The sequence below is a fragment of the Peromyscus maniculatus genome, chromosome 4, assembly GCF_049852395.1.
Source record: "Peromyscus maniculatus bairdii isolate BWxNUB_F1_BW_parent chromosome 4, HU_Pman_BW_mat_3.1, whole genome shotgun sequence".
Lineage (NCBI taxonomy): Eukaryota > Metazoa > Chordata > Mammalia > Rodentia > Cricetidae > Peromyscus > Peromyscus maniculatus.
This window is the reverse complement of record NC_134855.1, coordinates 11190597-11205328: the sequence shown is the minus strand read 5'-3', so window position 1 is coordinate 11205328 and position 14732 is coordinate 11190597. Positions and strand designations below refer to the sequence as shown.

Sequence of the window (14732 nt, the reverse complement as noted above, 5' to 3'; positions counted from 1 at the left end):
AAAGTGTGTATTTTCATTATTTTGAAACAGTTTTATAGTTCAAGTTCATGTATAGTAGACCAGAATAGTAAAGCTGCAGAGTGCCTTTTCTATAGTTTGGATGTTGATACTTACCATGATACTTGTTTATCTGAATGTTGATTATTTTTTCATTTTAGGATTCAGGGTGGAGATCAGCCATTTGTCCAGATTATTGTCCTAACATGTATGAAGAAATGGAAACATTAGCCAATGTACTTCAGTCAGATATTGGTCAAGATATGCGCGTTCATAACAGTACCTTTCTGTGGTTCATACCTTTTGTTCAGTCACTCATGGATCTTAAGGACTTGGGTGTGGCTTACATTGTAGAAGTTATTCATCATCTCTACTCTGAAGTCAAAGATGTCCTCAACCAGACAGACGCTGTGTGTGACAAAGTCACTGAATTTTTTATTCTGATTTTAGTGTCTGTGATTGAACTGCATAGAAATAAGAAATGTTTGCATCTGCTGTGGGTGAGTTCCCAGCAGTGGGTAGAAGCTGTTGTGAAGTGTGCCAAGCTTCCTACCACTGCATTTGCACGGAGTTCTGACAAGCCACCTGGAAGTACCCCCAAGGGAGCAGCAATAATATCATCATTGGCCTTGCATTCAGTGCCCTCTAACTCTGTCCAGCTTGCTTGTGTCCAATTGATTAGGGGTCTTCTCAAAGAAGGTTATCAGCTTGGTCAGCAAACACTTTGTAAGCAGTTCTGGGATAAACTTAACTTATTCCTTCGAGGAAATTTATCTCTGGGTTGGCAGTTGACTGCTCAAGAAACCCATGAGTTACAAATGTGTTTGAAACAAATAATTAGAAACATAAAATTCAAATTGCCCCAATATAGCACTTTTGGGGATCCAACTTCTACATGTAAAACTCCTCCATCTTTTAAAGAAGAAAGTGAACAGATAGACAGGAAGCCTAAAAAAGACATTTATTGCCTGGAAAATTACAGCCCAACATCTTCTAAAGAACCAGTGAAAGCTGACCGTAATCAAGTATTGATTAAAGCAAATAATAGAGAAGAGGAGAGCATCAAGCAGCATTATATTGATTTGAATGAAGAAGAGCCTCTTCCAGCTGAATTGTGGTTGAAGCAGGAGAGTGAGGCCACTGTTTCTGGAAGTGATCAAGAGCAAGTTAAAATAAGCACAGAGAAGTCTGTAAAAGAAACCTCTTCACATACACCACAGAATAATACTTTAAGAAATGGCCCAGAATGGGGATGTGACAGAGGAGTCATATCATTAACACGTTCATTGACTGATTCTAGCACTGATTCTCTGGACAAGGTATCTACATCAAATGAAGATGTCTCATTAAAGGATGACACTGTTGGTAAAAACTCAAAACCAAAGTCTAAAGCACAGAAAGATGAAATTTGTGCGAAGTTATCACATGTCATAAAGAAGCAACACAGGAAAAGTACTTTGATCAATAACACTATCAAGCTAGAGGAAAATACAGCTATGCCTGACCTTGAGAACTCCTGTTCAGGAAGAGAGAGAGGAGTTCTAAAGGAAGATGCTGTCACACATGATGTGTCTTTAGACCCTGTTCTGGATGATGAACATGGTGAGCAAAATTTTCAAAACAGTTCATTGTTAAAAAAGAAACAGTTTAAAAGTGAGGAGTTCTATAATTCTGATGAAAACAAGTGTCAAATCCAGGAACAGCATGCTACTGATGATTTGTTATTATGTACAGAAGTTACTGATACATCGGTGAAGAAAACTTCATGTGAGAGTCGTGTAAAGGTGGTAGTTGAATCAAGAGATAAGGAAATGAGAAAGAGTATAGTGCAGACTTCTAACTTGGTACAAGGACAGGTGTCTCACAGCAGTAGCAAGCCTTTGGTCACAGGTTCTCAAATAGACCTCTGTAACATCACTTCAATAGCTCAAACCACTGTTATTCAGTTCCCATCAGGGTCAAGTAAAAGTCCAGCCCAGCTACAAAGAAAAGATGATGATAGAAGATGTTTGACAGCTAACCGAAACAGTGCTGACTCTTGCCATGGGCAGATTATTGTTATTTCGGATTCTGATGAAGAAGATGATGAAAGAAGTCATGGTACTGAGAAACACATCAAACAGGGCGAAGTATGCATGGAGAAAGACTGTCCAGAGCAGCATGGTTCAGTAGTTAGTACTGGTGTGGAAAAGCAGCTTATAAAGGAAGAAGAAACAAAGTACCCGGTAGAATTTGAGGACTCTGAATCTCAGGTGTTTGAGTTTGAAAGTTCATCTGAAGTGTTTTCAGTTTGGCAGGATCATAGTGTAGACCGCAAGAACTCCCTTCACAAGGACGGAAACAGCTGTGTAACTCATGTCGCTGATAGCACAAACAGCAGCTTGGGTTCCGGTCCAGACTCTGTGTCTGGAGAGGTTGTTAGAAACGAAGCAGAGGATGTTGAAGAACATGCAGAACCACACAGTATTTCTGCTGAGGAATTTTGTAAAACTGAAGGAAAAAAACATAAAAGAAAACGATGTGACAGAGTTTCAGCTGAAGATCCTCAGAGGCCTTCATCTTCTGTAACATTTGAGCAATTGGCTGATGACAGAGATCTTGCTGGAAGTGATTTAAAAAGTACAGACATGGGGATATCAGCTCCCAGTTCAAGTGTTGAGAGAGATCCTACAGTTTCACTGATGAAGTCTACAAAGCCTCGTACTCACTCAAAACCTGCTAGGAAAGTTCCGGCTTCTAAGGTTATTAAGAAAACTCATTTAGACACCAAAAGAGTACAGAGTAAGAGTTCATGTTACATCAGTTGTAGAACATCTCCTGCTATTGTGCCCCCGAAGAAATTACGCCAGTGTCCAGAGCCAACTTCAACGGTTGAAAAACTTGGCCTGAAAAAAGCTCCTCGGAAGGCATTTGAGTTGTCCCAGAGGTCTCTGGAGTGTATAGTCCAATTACGTGACCATGGTAAGACTGTTGGAGTAGTCGACGCCCCCAAAAAGACTAAATTAATTTCTCCTCAGACTCTTTCCATCAAAAATAATAAGAAGCTTCTGACAAGTCAGGATCTTCAGTTTCAAAGGCTCATGAGATCTAGATCACATCAGAAACGAGACCTTGATTACACTGCAAGAACAGTGTCACGTGTCACAGTACAGGGTTCTGACGTACTTGTACCAGACTCTGATGGGCCAGCTAATCATAGAGGAAATGAGCCCCCTGCCAACAGTAATGAAAAGCAATTAGCAAAATGCATGCCTTCCAAATCAGAAGTGGCAAAAGCCATTTCTGATCCTCAGGTGACTGATATAGCTTATCTTGTGAACCAGTGTGAGTCTAGAGTGTTAAGTGGAGGGGTGCCAACAGATGTGATGCTCTCTACTCCAGAGGAGCCTGTGAGTGAAGGTGCACTCACAGTACAGGTTGGGGAGGTGGTAGCTGTTAAAGCTGCTGAGCCAGAATCAAGTAGTGATACAGATGACGACAATTTATTCCTAACCCAACATGATCCTCAAGATATGGATCTGTGCTCACAGATGGAAGATGATAAACCGATTGTAGTGGCTCCTAAAGATAGAGTTCAGAGAGAGGAGTCTGTAAGTCAGCCCCATTTGGAGTCTTTGAGTGTCACAAAGTGTAAGTACAAAGACTGTGTTGAAACCACAAGAAACCAGAGTGAATACTGCCCAAGACACGCTGAAGCTAAAACAACAGATGACGACGTGTTTCGTAAACCTGGCTTACCTATTAGGTCGTCCTTGAGACCTACTACTACCAAGATATTTAGCTCAAGCAGTGCTTCACGAACTGCCAATCTTTCCAAGTCTTTGGAAAGTACCATACTTCAGTCAGTACTAAAAAATAAGTCGAGTGGGGCACAGCCCAATTTGAAGGTGACACCACCCACTTCCCTGGAGTCTCAGAAGCCAGTGGCTGAGGTGAAAAGTTTAAGCAGTATTTTTCATTTTCAGACTCCTAGCAGTTCCACCAAACAGAGTCACAAGCTTAGACTTAGTGAGAACAAGCCTATGTCAGCTTCCTCTCCAGTGAACATTCTCTTGCCATCGCAGTCCATTTTTGACACCTTCATTAAAGAGGTCTTAAAATGGAAATACCAAATGTTTTTGAACTTTGATAAATGTGGTGCCCCAACAAGTCTCTGTCAATCCATCTCAAGACCTGTGCCCGTCCGATTTCAAGATTGTGCAGAGTATTTTAATGTTTTTCTCCCTTTGATTATATTGAATGCTTTTGAAACGGTAAGTATGCTTTAGTTCTTTGCCCCTTTCTGTAGATGAACATCAGAGAAATGCTCAGGAGCATATAGTTCTGTAAGCTTCTGTTTGAGTATGTACTCATTTCAGTGAGAAGGTATTGGACGGCTTTGAGTTGGTCAGTATTTAGACCAGGGGTAATTATACACACTAGTTTATTTCTTACACAGCATCCTTGGTTGTTGGGTAGAGAATAAATGGTAGAAAGGCTAACAGATCCAGCAGACTAGTTACAGGTTGGTTACAGCAACTTTGGGAGAGAATGATGGTAGCTTTGTTTTGGTAGTAATTGTGGAGATGAAAAGACTCTAGATACACTTTAGAATATATGACTTACTAGTGGAAGTTGAAAAGATGATTCTCATTTGAGCCTTAACCTGGTAGGGTTGTAATGTTTACTCTCCCAGGATCAGGGAAGAGCCTCTTGAGTACACCTCTTCCCCTCATTCCTGGGCTGGAGTGGCACATGTCATGAAAGCCCCTGCTGCATGTTTCTAGCCAAAAGATAGTGTGAAGGTGGGGCTGTCACTCCTTTGAGGAGTGACTGCTTAATTAACTTTGTGCAGAAACAGTTCAGCACCAGGAGTCACTGATGAACAGTTACACGAGAGGAATTGAAGGCCAGTTGCAGATTTAGCTACTTCAGTCAAAATGTTACTATAAAATAAAACCTTCCTAAGATCCCACTTTTTTTTTTATTTGAAAGTGTAAAATAGCCTTTTTACACTAGCAGCTGCTTTTGTAAATTTGGGCTTAGGATCACCAAAGATTTTTGATACTTAGTTCTGAGTTTGAGGCTTTGGAAGACCAGTAGATGTGACATATAGAAACTGACAGGCCGGGTGGCGGTTGTGGTGCACGCCTTTAATCCCAGCGCTCAGGAGGCAGAGGCAGGAGGATCTCTGTGAGTTCAAGGCCAGCCTGGTCTACAAAGCAAGTTCCAGGAAAGGCACAAAGCTACACAGAGAAACCCTGTCTTGAAAAAAAAAAAAAAGAAAGAAAGAAAGAAAGAAACTGACAGGAAGAGTGCTTGTGCAAATTCCCAGAGATTGAGAAAAATGTAGGTCAACTTGGTCTCATTGTGAAGTAGATGCTAGCAGCAAGATCTAGCAGCAGCTGATGCTTCTGCAGTGAACACTATCGGGGCCACAGGTGACTGCTGAACATGAAAAGCTGAGAAATAGTGTTCTTAGCCTTTAGACGGTCTGTTAACAAATACAACCAAATGTGGCTAATGGTGGCTGAATTGAACAGGTCACAGTTTTGAACAATTCTATTAAACCACACAAACTGATTTTTGGCCTTTCACTTGGGGTTCTGTTCTACTTTCCCTGTAGCTCAGTTTGGGACACTTTGCTGTGTGTAGTGGCTTTCAGTGTATTCTTTATTTCTTAGTTTGCTTTTTTGCTTTGTGTAGGTGGCACAGGAATGGTTCAACTCTCCAAATAAAGAGAATTTCTATTATTTGCATTTACGAAAATTTCCAGCCGACTATAAAAAATACTGGGAGTTTATGAGTAAGTTCATATATAACCTGGAATATATGATGTGATCATTGGAAATTTCTACTTGAGAAGAGATGCCAGGGACTGGTAAGGTAGCCCAGTGGGACAAGCACTTATAGCTCCCAGCAGAGAGGCTGGCAGCAGCCAGTGATCAGATGAAGATAGCCATGTAAATTCATCCCATTTAGCTCTGTTATGATGAGACATTAAGGCAGAAACATCATTTGAGATAAAAAGAACTGCTCAGAAGTTCATTTTAGTGCATATGTACATGATACACAGATACATGAACATCTAAAAAGTGAACATTTCATGTACACATAATTTTTGGTTTCGGTTTTTTTGAGACAGGGTCTTGCTATATCAGCCAGGCTGTCCTCACATTCACAAAGATATGCTTGCCTCAGCCTCCTAAGTGCTGAAATTTAAGGTACATGCTACTACATGGTAGCACACCTGACTTGTACTATTAAATCAGCAAAGAGGAACAATAAAATAATATAAAATACAATAGAAATAAGTGACTTCTGCACCAAATATACAATATAATTCACCGAGATCCTAGTACATTTATGGTAGAACTGGCTTAGCAGTTCTTGAACTCCTGTGTATTGGGAGTAGAGCACACATAGGAGTATACTGACTCTGTTAGGAGATGACTCTCGTGGGAGGAGGGGTAGCAGAGGGGCGTAAGGTGATGAACCTTGGCATTTTAGTTGGAAGAACTTATTTTTAAATAACTTTGGAGTTTAAAGAGATGTAAAACTTACAGTAGAGTCCACATACAGTTTTCAATAAACCTTTTCACATGTTAACATGTTACATACGTGGACAGTGATGAAACTAGGCATTAGTATTGCTGTAATACTGAGGATGAGACCTCGTTTATATCATAGCAGTTGTCCTACTAAAATCTGTTTTCTGTCCTGGGATCTAGAGTCCAAACATCTGTAGTTGTGCTGTCTTGAACCCTCAGCTTTTCTAGAATAGTTCCTTAGCCTGTTTTCACTGTGTGTCTTTGATGCCTAAAAAATAGTGCCCTGTTAGTTTGTAGAACACCACCTTTGTTTCCCAGATGCTACCTTAGACTTGAGGTTTTGTGTTTTTGGTAAAAATAGAGCAGAAGAATGGCTTTTCTTGGTGGAGATTGATTCTGATCCCTTAGTTGCTGCGTATCTTATGTGAAGTCACTGTTTTCCATCTGTAATCAACAATTTGCCTAGGAGCCCTTTCTTCCCTGTTTTTTTTTCCCTTTGTTTTGCGGTCTGGGATTAGAACCCAAGGCCCTTTAGGAAAAAAAAAAAAAAGAACCCAGGGCCTTAGCGTTCTACTACTGAGCTATGCTTCTAACACACATTTGAAGAATTTTCTTGTTCACAATAGTTTTCACAACTCCAAATATGGCTAGGTTTATTTCAGTATTTTCCTCTTGTTTGTTCTTTCGTGTGTGTGTGTGTGTGTGTGTGTGTGTGTGTGTGTGTGTGTGTGTGTGTGTGTGTTTGTTTTGAAACATGGTCCTCTGGAAGAGCAGCCAGTGCTCTTAACCACTGAGCCAACTGTCCAGCCCATGTTAGTGATTCTTAACAAACCATGGGATTGCTTCCCAGAGGTCCTTTGGTGAAACAGAGACAAGTTTTTGGTTGTTAGAACTGGAGCAGGAAATAGGAGGATATAAAAAGTCACTTCTGGCCGGGCGGTGGTGGCGCACGCCTTTAATCCCAGCACTCGGGAGGCAGAGCCAGGCGGATCTCTGTGAGTTCGAGGCCAGCCTGGGCTACCAAGTGAGTTCCAGGAAAGGCGCAAAGCTACACAGAGAAACCCTGTCTCGAAAAACCAAAAAAAAAAAAAAAAAAAAAAAAAAAAGTCACTTCTGGTACTATTGAGAAATGCTATCCTAAATTATTTTGGGAGGAAATATGGTGAGATGCAGACCTAGGCAGCTGCTACTTACCTTTACTTTTATGGTATGTGTGTATGTGTACACATACCTATGGTGGCCAGAGAACAATCTTGGATGTCAAAATCAGTAAGATTTTCCACTTTAAGTTTTGGGGTAGGATTTCTCATTATTCTGGGCTAGACTGGCTGGCCAGTGAGCCAGAGAGGTATTTCTGTCTCCAGCTTACCACACTGTATTATTACAAGTGTGTACCAGTATTCCCAGCGTCTGTGTGTGTGTGTGTGTGTGTGTGTGTGTGTGTGTGTGTGTGTATGGATGGATGGATGGATGGATGGATGGATGGATGGGTGTTTTGCCTGCATGTATGTCTGTGCCCCACTTACATATAATGCCCCTGGAAACCAGAAGAGGTTTTTAGACCCCTGGGACTGTAGTTACAGAGTTGTTAGCTGTCATGTGAATGTTGGGAGTTGAATCCAGGTCCTATGGAAGAGCAACTATCCTAACAATTGAGACATTGCTCCAGCCACTATGTGCCCAGCCTTTTTATGTGGGGTCTAGGATCAAACTCAGGTCCTCCTCAGTGGTTGTGAGACAAGCACTTTACTGACTGATTTTCCTCCCCACCCCCTATATGATACATATATTTTTTTGTTTCTTGAGATGGGGTTTTTCTATGTAACAATCCTGGCTGTCCTGGAACTCACTCTGTAGACCAGGCTGGCCTCACACTCAGGGATCTGCCTGCTTCTGTCTCCTAAATGCTGGGATTAAAGGCATGTGCCACTACCACCTGACTCTTTATAATTTTTAATTTTCTTTCTTTTTTTTTGTCTAGACAGGGTTTGTCTTTGTAGCCCCTGGCTGTCATGGAACTCTACAGATGAGCCTGCCTTAAACTCAGTGCTGCCTGTCTTTGATTGGAGTTAAAGGCATGCCCCACCACCACACAGTTGATTTTTTTTTTTTTTAAAGCCTGCTGACCCCAGTTGGTGGTACCTTTCTGTGCCTGGGTGTGGGATCATCCACTGGGGTCTGTGGAATCTTACCAGTGTCCATCCTCCTAAAGAAAAGGGATCCTTCCTCCCTTCGCAGCTATCAGCTTCCAGTAACTCCTCAGCTAGTGGTGGGGTCTTTGGAGGCTCTCTGCTTCCAGTGCTGGAGCTTTGAATTGCCTTGCTCTTGTGCAGGTCATTGTGTAGGCAATCACAGCAGCTACTGTTAAGATACTGCAATCAGTATTGTAAATTTTGATTGGCTTACATCACCCTTTCAGTAGATATACAGAATCCATCAGGACTTTATACTTTGGAACTTAGTACAAAGGTTTAATTTCTTATAAGTTGATCTTGAAATCTGTTAAGAGTTATATAAATGCTGATTTTTGTTTCATAGTTTACCTGGAGGAATCGGAACTAGCTAAACAGCTTCATCCAAAGGAAAATGATCTGGTGTTTTTGGTTCCTGAGAGACTAAATAGAGAGAAGAAAGATATGGACAGGAATGGCATGCAAGATCGAAATGGCTATTACTGTGGTTATGTTCATAAGTTTCGTCGTACTTCAGTCAGTAAGTTAATGTGTCATCAAGGTGATGGTCTCATTTTCTGTACATTGTGCTTCCTTAGTCCTGTTTTTGTCATATGCCAGGTTGATCACTTGTCATTTAGAATTCTTCTCTTTTTCTACTTAAGATTCTGAGTTTACTGCCTACTATTTAAAAACTTTTTTTAAAATTATGTGTATGTAAGTATGTGCACATGAATGCAGGTGACTGCTGAGGCCAGACATGCTTGATCCCCTTTGCTGGAGTTACAGGCAGTTATGAGCTGCCCGGCATGGGTGCTGAAAAACCCAACTCAAGTTCTCTGAAGAGCAGTATATGTTCCTAACCTCTGAGCCATCTCTTCAGCCTCAAGCTTTGTTTTAATGTCCTCTTCTGATGCATTCTTCCATCTGTCATTTTTACATATCACTTTCAAGTTATCTGTTTAATAAGTCACATTCCAACCTTAGTTTTGTGACTAATTACTAATTAGAACAAACAATTTATTATAAGCAGCTTGAGCTTGGAAGTTACTGTTCATCACTTCGTCCATTGCATTGTAGAGATTTCTTCCCTTTAAGAACTTCTATCAGGGTTGGGGATTTAGCTCAGTGGAAGACCCTGGGTTCCATCCTCAACTCCAACAAAAAAAAAAAAAAAAAAAGAACTTCTGCCAAGCAATGTGTCTTTATTTTTTTTCACATTTGTAGTGTTCTCCAAAGGTGGTCACAATTATTCATTGTTAATAAGAGAAGCCATGGTTCAAAAGTATTATGTAGCTAAGATTGCAATCCAGAATTGAAGCTCTTTTTTTTTTTTTAAAGTAGGCCTCTGTATGTTCCAGCTGTTTTTTTTTTTTTTGAGATTTATTTATTATGTACACAGTATTCCGTCTGCATATATGGCTGCAGGCCACAAGAGGGCACCAGATCTCATTACGGATGGTTGTAAGCCACCATGTGGTTGCTGGGTATTGAACTCAGGACCTTTGGAAGAGCAGTCAGTACTCTTAACCGCTGAGCCATCTCTCCAGCTCATGTTCCAGCTGTTTTTGAGCTCTTGGATTCAAGTAATCCTCCTGCCTCAGCCTCCTAAGAAGCTGCTGCTATAGGTTGCATCACCATGCATGGTTCAAAACCTAGTTTTGGTTTACTGTGAAGTCCACATTCTTTGTGAGTCTGCCTTTTTGACAGTTAAAACACTATTGTTACATGAAGAGAAGATGATTTCCTGATTCTTCAACCTTACTGCATCATGCTTTCAAAGTAGCGTTGATCCTCTTGAGACTGTTCCACCATGCTGTATTCTAACTGATGTGCCAAGTTTAGCTTGATTCTTGTTTGTTTTTTCTAGATAGGGTTTCTCTGTGTAACCCTGGCTCTCCTGGAACTCACTCTGTAGACCAGGCTGGCCTTGAACTCAGATCCACCTGCCTCTGCCTCCTGAGTGCTGGAATTATAGGTGTGTGCCACCATTTCCTGGCTTAGAGTCTTTGTGTACAGGATGTGTGGAAGATTTACAGCAGTGATATGTGACTTAATTTTTGCTTTTGGCTCTTGAAAATGGTTAACAATTGCCAAATTTATAATCATCAAATTTACAATTATCTCCTTTCCTGAAATCCTTGTTGGACCCCCGTGTTTGAAAAGCTATAATTCAAACCTTTGTGTTCATTTCTGGTCCTTTGTGTCTTTCACAACCAAATCAAATTCTTTGCAGATTTGACTGATTGTTTATGTTCCTTGCATCCTACATCCAGCTGTCATGTCTATCACTTTTCCTATAACACTTTATTCTTTTTGTTTCATTTTTGAGGTGGGTTTCTCTGTGTAGTCCCTGCTTGTCCTGGAACTCAGAAACCTGCCTGCCCCTGCCTCCCAAGTGCTGGGATCAAAGGTGTGTGCTACTACACCCAGTGTCTAGCACTTTCTTCTTGTTTTTTGCAGTAGGAAGAATTTGTTTGTTTGTTTTAGTTTTTTAAGATAGCTTTTCTTTGTGTAGCCCTAGCTGCCCTGGAACTCTCTTTGTAGACCAGGCTGGCCTTGAACTCAGAGCTGCTCCTGCCTTTGTCTCCCGTGGGCTGGGATTAAGGGCGTGTGCCACCTCACCCATCTGGGAAGTGATTTTTTTTTTTTTAAATGTATAAGGCAGAGCCTGTTACCTATACAGAGACACCAATATGGCTTTTACCTAACTGAATAACGTTCTGAGTCATTGCTGTGCTACTCAGAACTCTACAAAAATACATCCCATTTTGTTCTCGGGATCTTGTAAGACACAGTCTCCCTACTTTTCCTTCTAGCTGTAGTGCTCTGCCTCACTGTGTGTATCTGAACTACTCTGGGCACACTTATACCTCCTGGTCTCTGTGCTGGTGAGCCTTTGCTTCTAGCTCTTTTCCTCCAAAGGGCAAAGCGTCCTTCCTTACGTCACATCCCGGCTCAGTGTCATCCTGTCAGGAAGACACTGACCAGCTTGTCTACCTCTGCGTCCCCCATTCCTTTCTCATCCCGTCTCTGCTTCTCTATAAACACTACTGTCTGACATAGTTATTAGGCATTTTTCTCTGGAGGACAGGGATATTGTTTTTGTTTTTGTTTTTTAAACAGGGAAAACCACAGGTTCATCTCATTTGCAACAATCCCACACAGTTCTCTACCAGCCATTGAAGTGTAAAACTCACTCCACAAAACCCAAGACCAACTCCTGAACTGTGAACAAAAACAAGAATTTTACATTTAGAACTATAAGTGACTTACTTAAGTACATCATGTAAAATCCAACTAAACACTGGTGACTGACCTTTCCAGTTGGTTAGCATTACACTGATGCATTGCTTCTCTCCTCTTTGCTTATAGTGCGCAGTGGAAAAGCTGAGTGTTCCTTGTGCATCCAGACACAAGATAACTTGCCAGCCAGCCTAAATGAACTTACGAAATGTATTGTAATCAGTTCTCTGGTAACTACACAGAGGAAATTGAAAGCTATGTCTCTGTTGAACAGTCGGAACCAGTTGGCCAGAGCTGTTCTAAATCCAAACCCCATGGACTTCTGTACAAAAGACCTATTAACTACAACATCTGAAAGAATTGTGAGTGCTGATTTGAATGAAGCCAGGGAAAATAAGAACTTTTTATCAGGATAGTTTGAGCTGCTGAATGGTCCTGTGTGCTTGTGCACAGTGGTGTTTAGTTCCCTTCAGTTTTTCAAGGTGTACAAGTAGGTTAGCTTATGTCAGGGTAAGTGTAAGACATTAAAGAGGGGGTGTCGAAAGAGCACCATTCTGCCTGGTGGTGGTGGCGCACACCTTTAACCTCAGCACTCAGGAGACAGGCAGGTGGATCTCTGAGGCCAGCCTGGTCTACAGAGCGAGTTCTAGGACAGCCAGGGCTACACAAGAAACCCTCTGTTGAAAAACAAACAAGCACCATTCACCTGTTCTTCAGCATCTGCTTCAGTGTTGGCTGAGTGTTCACCAGTCGGGAGTTGTTCACTGGTTTTGTGGCGTGTGTTTTGCATTTGAATAGTTGGTGGAGAACTGTGGGATTGTTGTAAATGAAGGAAGGGATGAACCTGTAGTTTTCACTGTAAAAAAATGTATATATAGTTCAGAAAACTAGCAAAGAAATGTAAAGGGAAACCAATATTTCTAAACCCTCATTGTATGCTTAGGCTTTCATGTTCATTATCCAATCGTTTTGTACCTTGAAGGAGTCTTAGTTTAATGAGTCAGAGAGATTAGGAGTATGGCTGTACAAATTGAAAGTAAAACTGAAGTTTAGACTAGGTCTGGCTATGAAAACTCTTTTACACTGTGTGACATTGTATTTGGAAAGAAATATTCACTGTCTAAGCAGAGAATTGACTAAATAGAAAAAAATCAGAATAATTAAAGAAAAGCTTATTTAAGAAAATTTATTGTCATATTTGTAAGAAGCACAAATAAAACCACAATTATAAGTGGGTGGGCCGAAGCTTGTAGATGCTAATTAGTAATTAGTAACCGATTAGGTTTTCTGTAGTTGTGAAAGTGGTCCTTAGGTCAGTCACTTAGACACTTACTTTGTTTGACATAGGCTGGAAGAAGGTTGAACAAATGCTGTTCCTTCCTTCTCCCATGTGTCATCACAGAAGGAACTCATTATTCACATCTTCTCTGTAGATTGCCTACTTAAAAGACTTCAATGAAGACCAGAAGAAAGCCATAGAAACTGCATATGCCATGGTGAAACACTCACCATCCGTTGCCAAAATCTGTTTGATTCATGGTCCACCTGGAACAGGAAAATCAAAAACCATTGTTGGTCTCTTGTACCGCTTATTGACAGAGGTAGGTGTGATACTGTTAGCCTGGACTTGGCTTGACCTGAATAAGAGACATGTGGGTATTAAAGTGCCTTTTCCCTTTACTTGTGTATTTTAAAAGATTTATTATTATTACTATTTTAAATTTTGTCTGTATGGGTGTTTTGCCCACATGTATGTCTGTATACAGCATGCATGCAGTGTTTAAGGGAACCAAAAGAAGATATCAGATTCCCCTGGAACTGGAACTGTAGACAGTTGTGAGCCATGATGTAGATGCCAGGAACTGAACCTGAGACCTCTGGAAGAGCAGCCAGTGAGTGCTCTTTACTGCTGAGCCCTCTTTGTAGCCTCTTGAATGTAATTTTGAGGCTTAGAGCATCCAAACAGCTGTGATACTTTGTACCAGAGAAGTCTCTTTGTTTGTTTGCTTTTTGAGACAAGGTTTCTCTGTGTAACATCCCTGACTGTCTTGGAACTCACTCTGTAGACCAGGATCTTTTGAACTCCTAGAGATCCTCCTGCCTCTGCCGCCTGAGTTCTGGGACTAAAGGGTGTGCCACCACTGCCTTGCTTGCTTTTTTTTTGTTCTCTGGTACTGGGATTGAAGCCCAGTGTCTAGTGTGTGTGTACTCATGCTGTGCAGTGTGGCCCTGCACCACATGCCACAGTAGCTTTCATATTGTGGGAGGAATAGACACTTTAACCATTGGGAGAACTTGCAAGCATTCTTGAAAGCAGAAGAAAAAGATTTGAATCCCAAGAATAAAGCTCATTGTTGTTTGTCTGCTGTGTGACAAATTGTAGAACCAGAGGAAGGGCCGTTCAGATGAAAACTTCAATGCCAAAATCAAGCAAAACCGAGTCCTTGTGTGTGCACCTTCCAATGCAGCTGTTGATGAACTTATGAAAAAAATTATCCTTGAATTCAAAGAAAAATGTAAAGACAAGAAGAATCCTTTGGGTATGATATGCTCTTGTTTTTGTTATTTTTCTTTTCATCTTTATTTTCCTTGAGAATATCTGACAGTGTCTTTTATCAGTTAAGATCAGAGTCAGTTGGAAGTAACAAATTCCCCGCGCACTAGCTTAAGCACGATAGACATTTGCTTCTAGTTCAAAAGGCTTAGGGGGCTGATTGGTATGGGCACTAGTCTCTGCTGTGCAGAGGCTTTGGAGAACCGATTTCTTTTGTCCTGGTGCTTTACTGTG

At 41.1% G+C, this 14732-nt stretch overlaps 1 protein-coding gene across 5 annotated transcripts in view; it reads left to right on the top strand.

Annotated features, from left to right (window-relative positions):
* Nucleotides 1-14732, top strand: part of Setx (senataxin) — a 55170-nt gene that overhangs the window by 16368 nt on the left and 24070 nt on the right. For 4 of the 5 annotated variants that reach the window (XM_076569098.1, XM_016001892.3, XM_016001890.3 and 1 more), the window contains exons 10-15: nucleotides 159-4250; nucleotides 5683-5782; nucleotides 9066-9239; nucleotides 12074-12306; nucleotides 13378-13545; nucleotides 14328-14484. In XM_076569098.1, the coding sequence (XP_076425213.1) occupies nucleotides 159-4250; nucleotides 5683-5782; nucleotides 9066-9239; nucleotides 12074-12306; nucleotides 13378-13545; nucleotides 14328-14484 (4924 nt within the window). Of the gene's footprint in view, nucleotides 1-158; nucleotides 4251-5682; nucleotides 5858-9065; nucleotides 9240-12073; nucleotides 12307-13377; nucleotides 13546-14327; nucleotides 14485-14732 lie in introns of those variants that run through there. The other variant, XM_076569099.1, reaches the window with a different exon arrangement.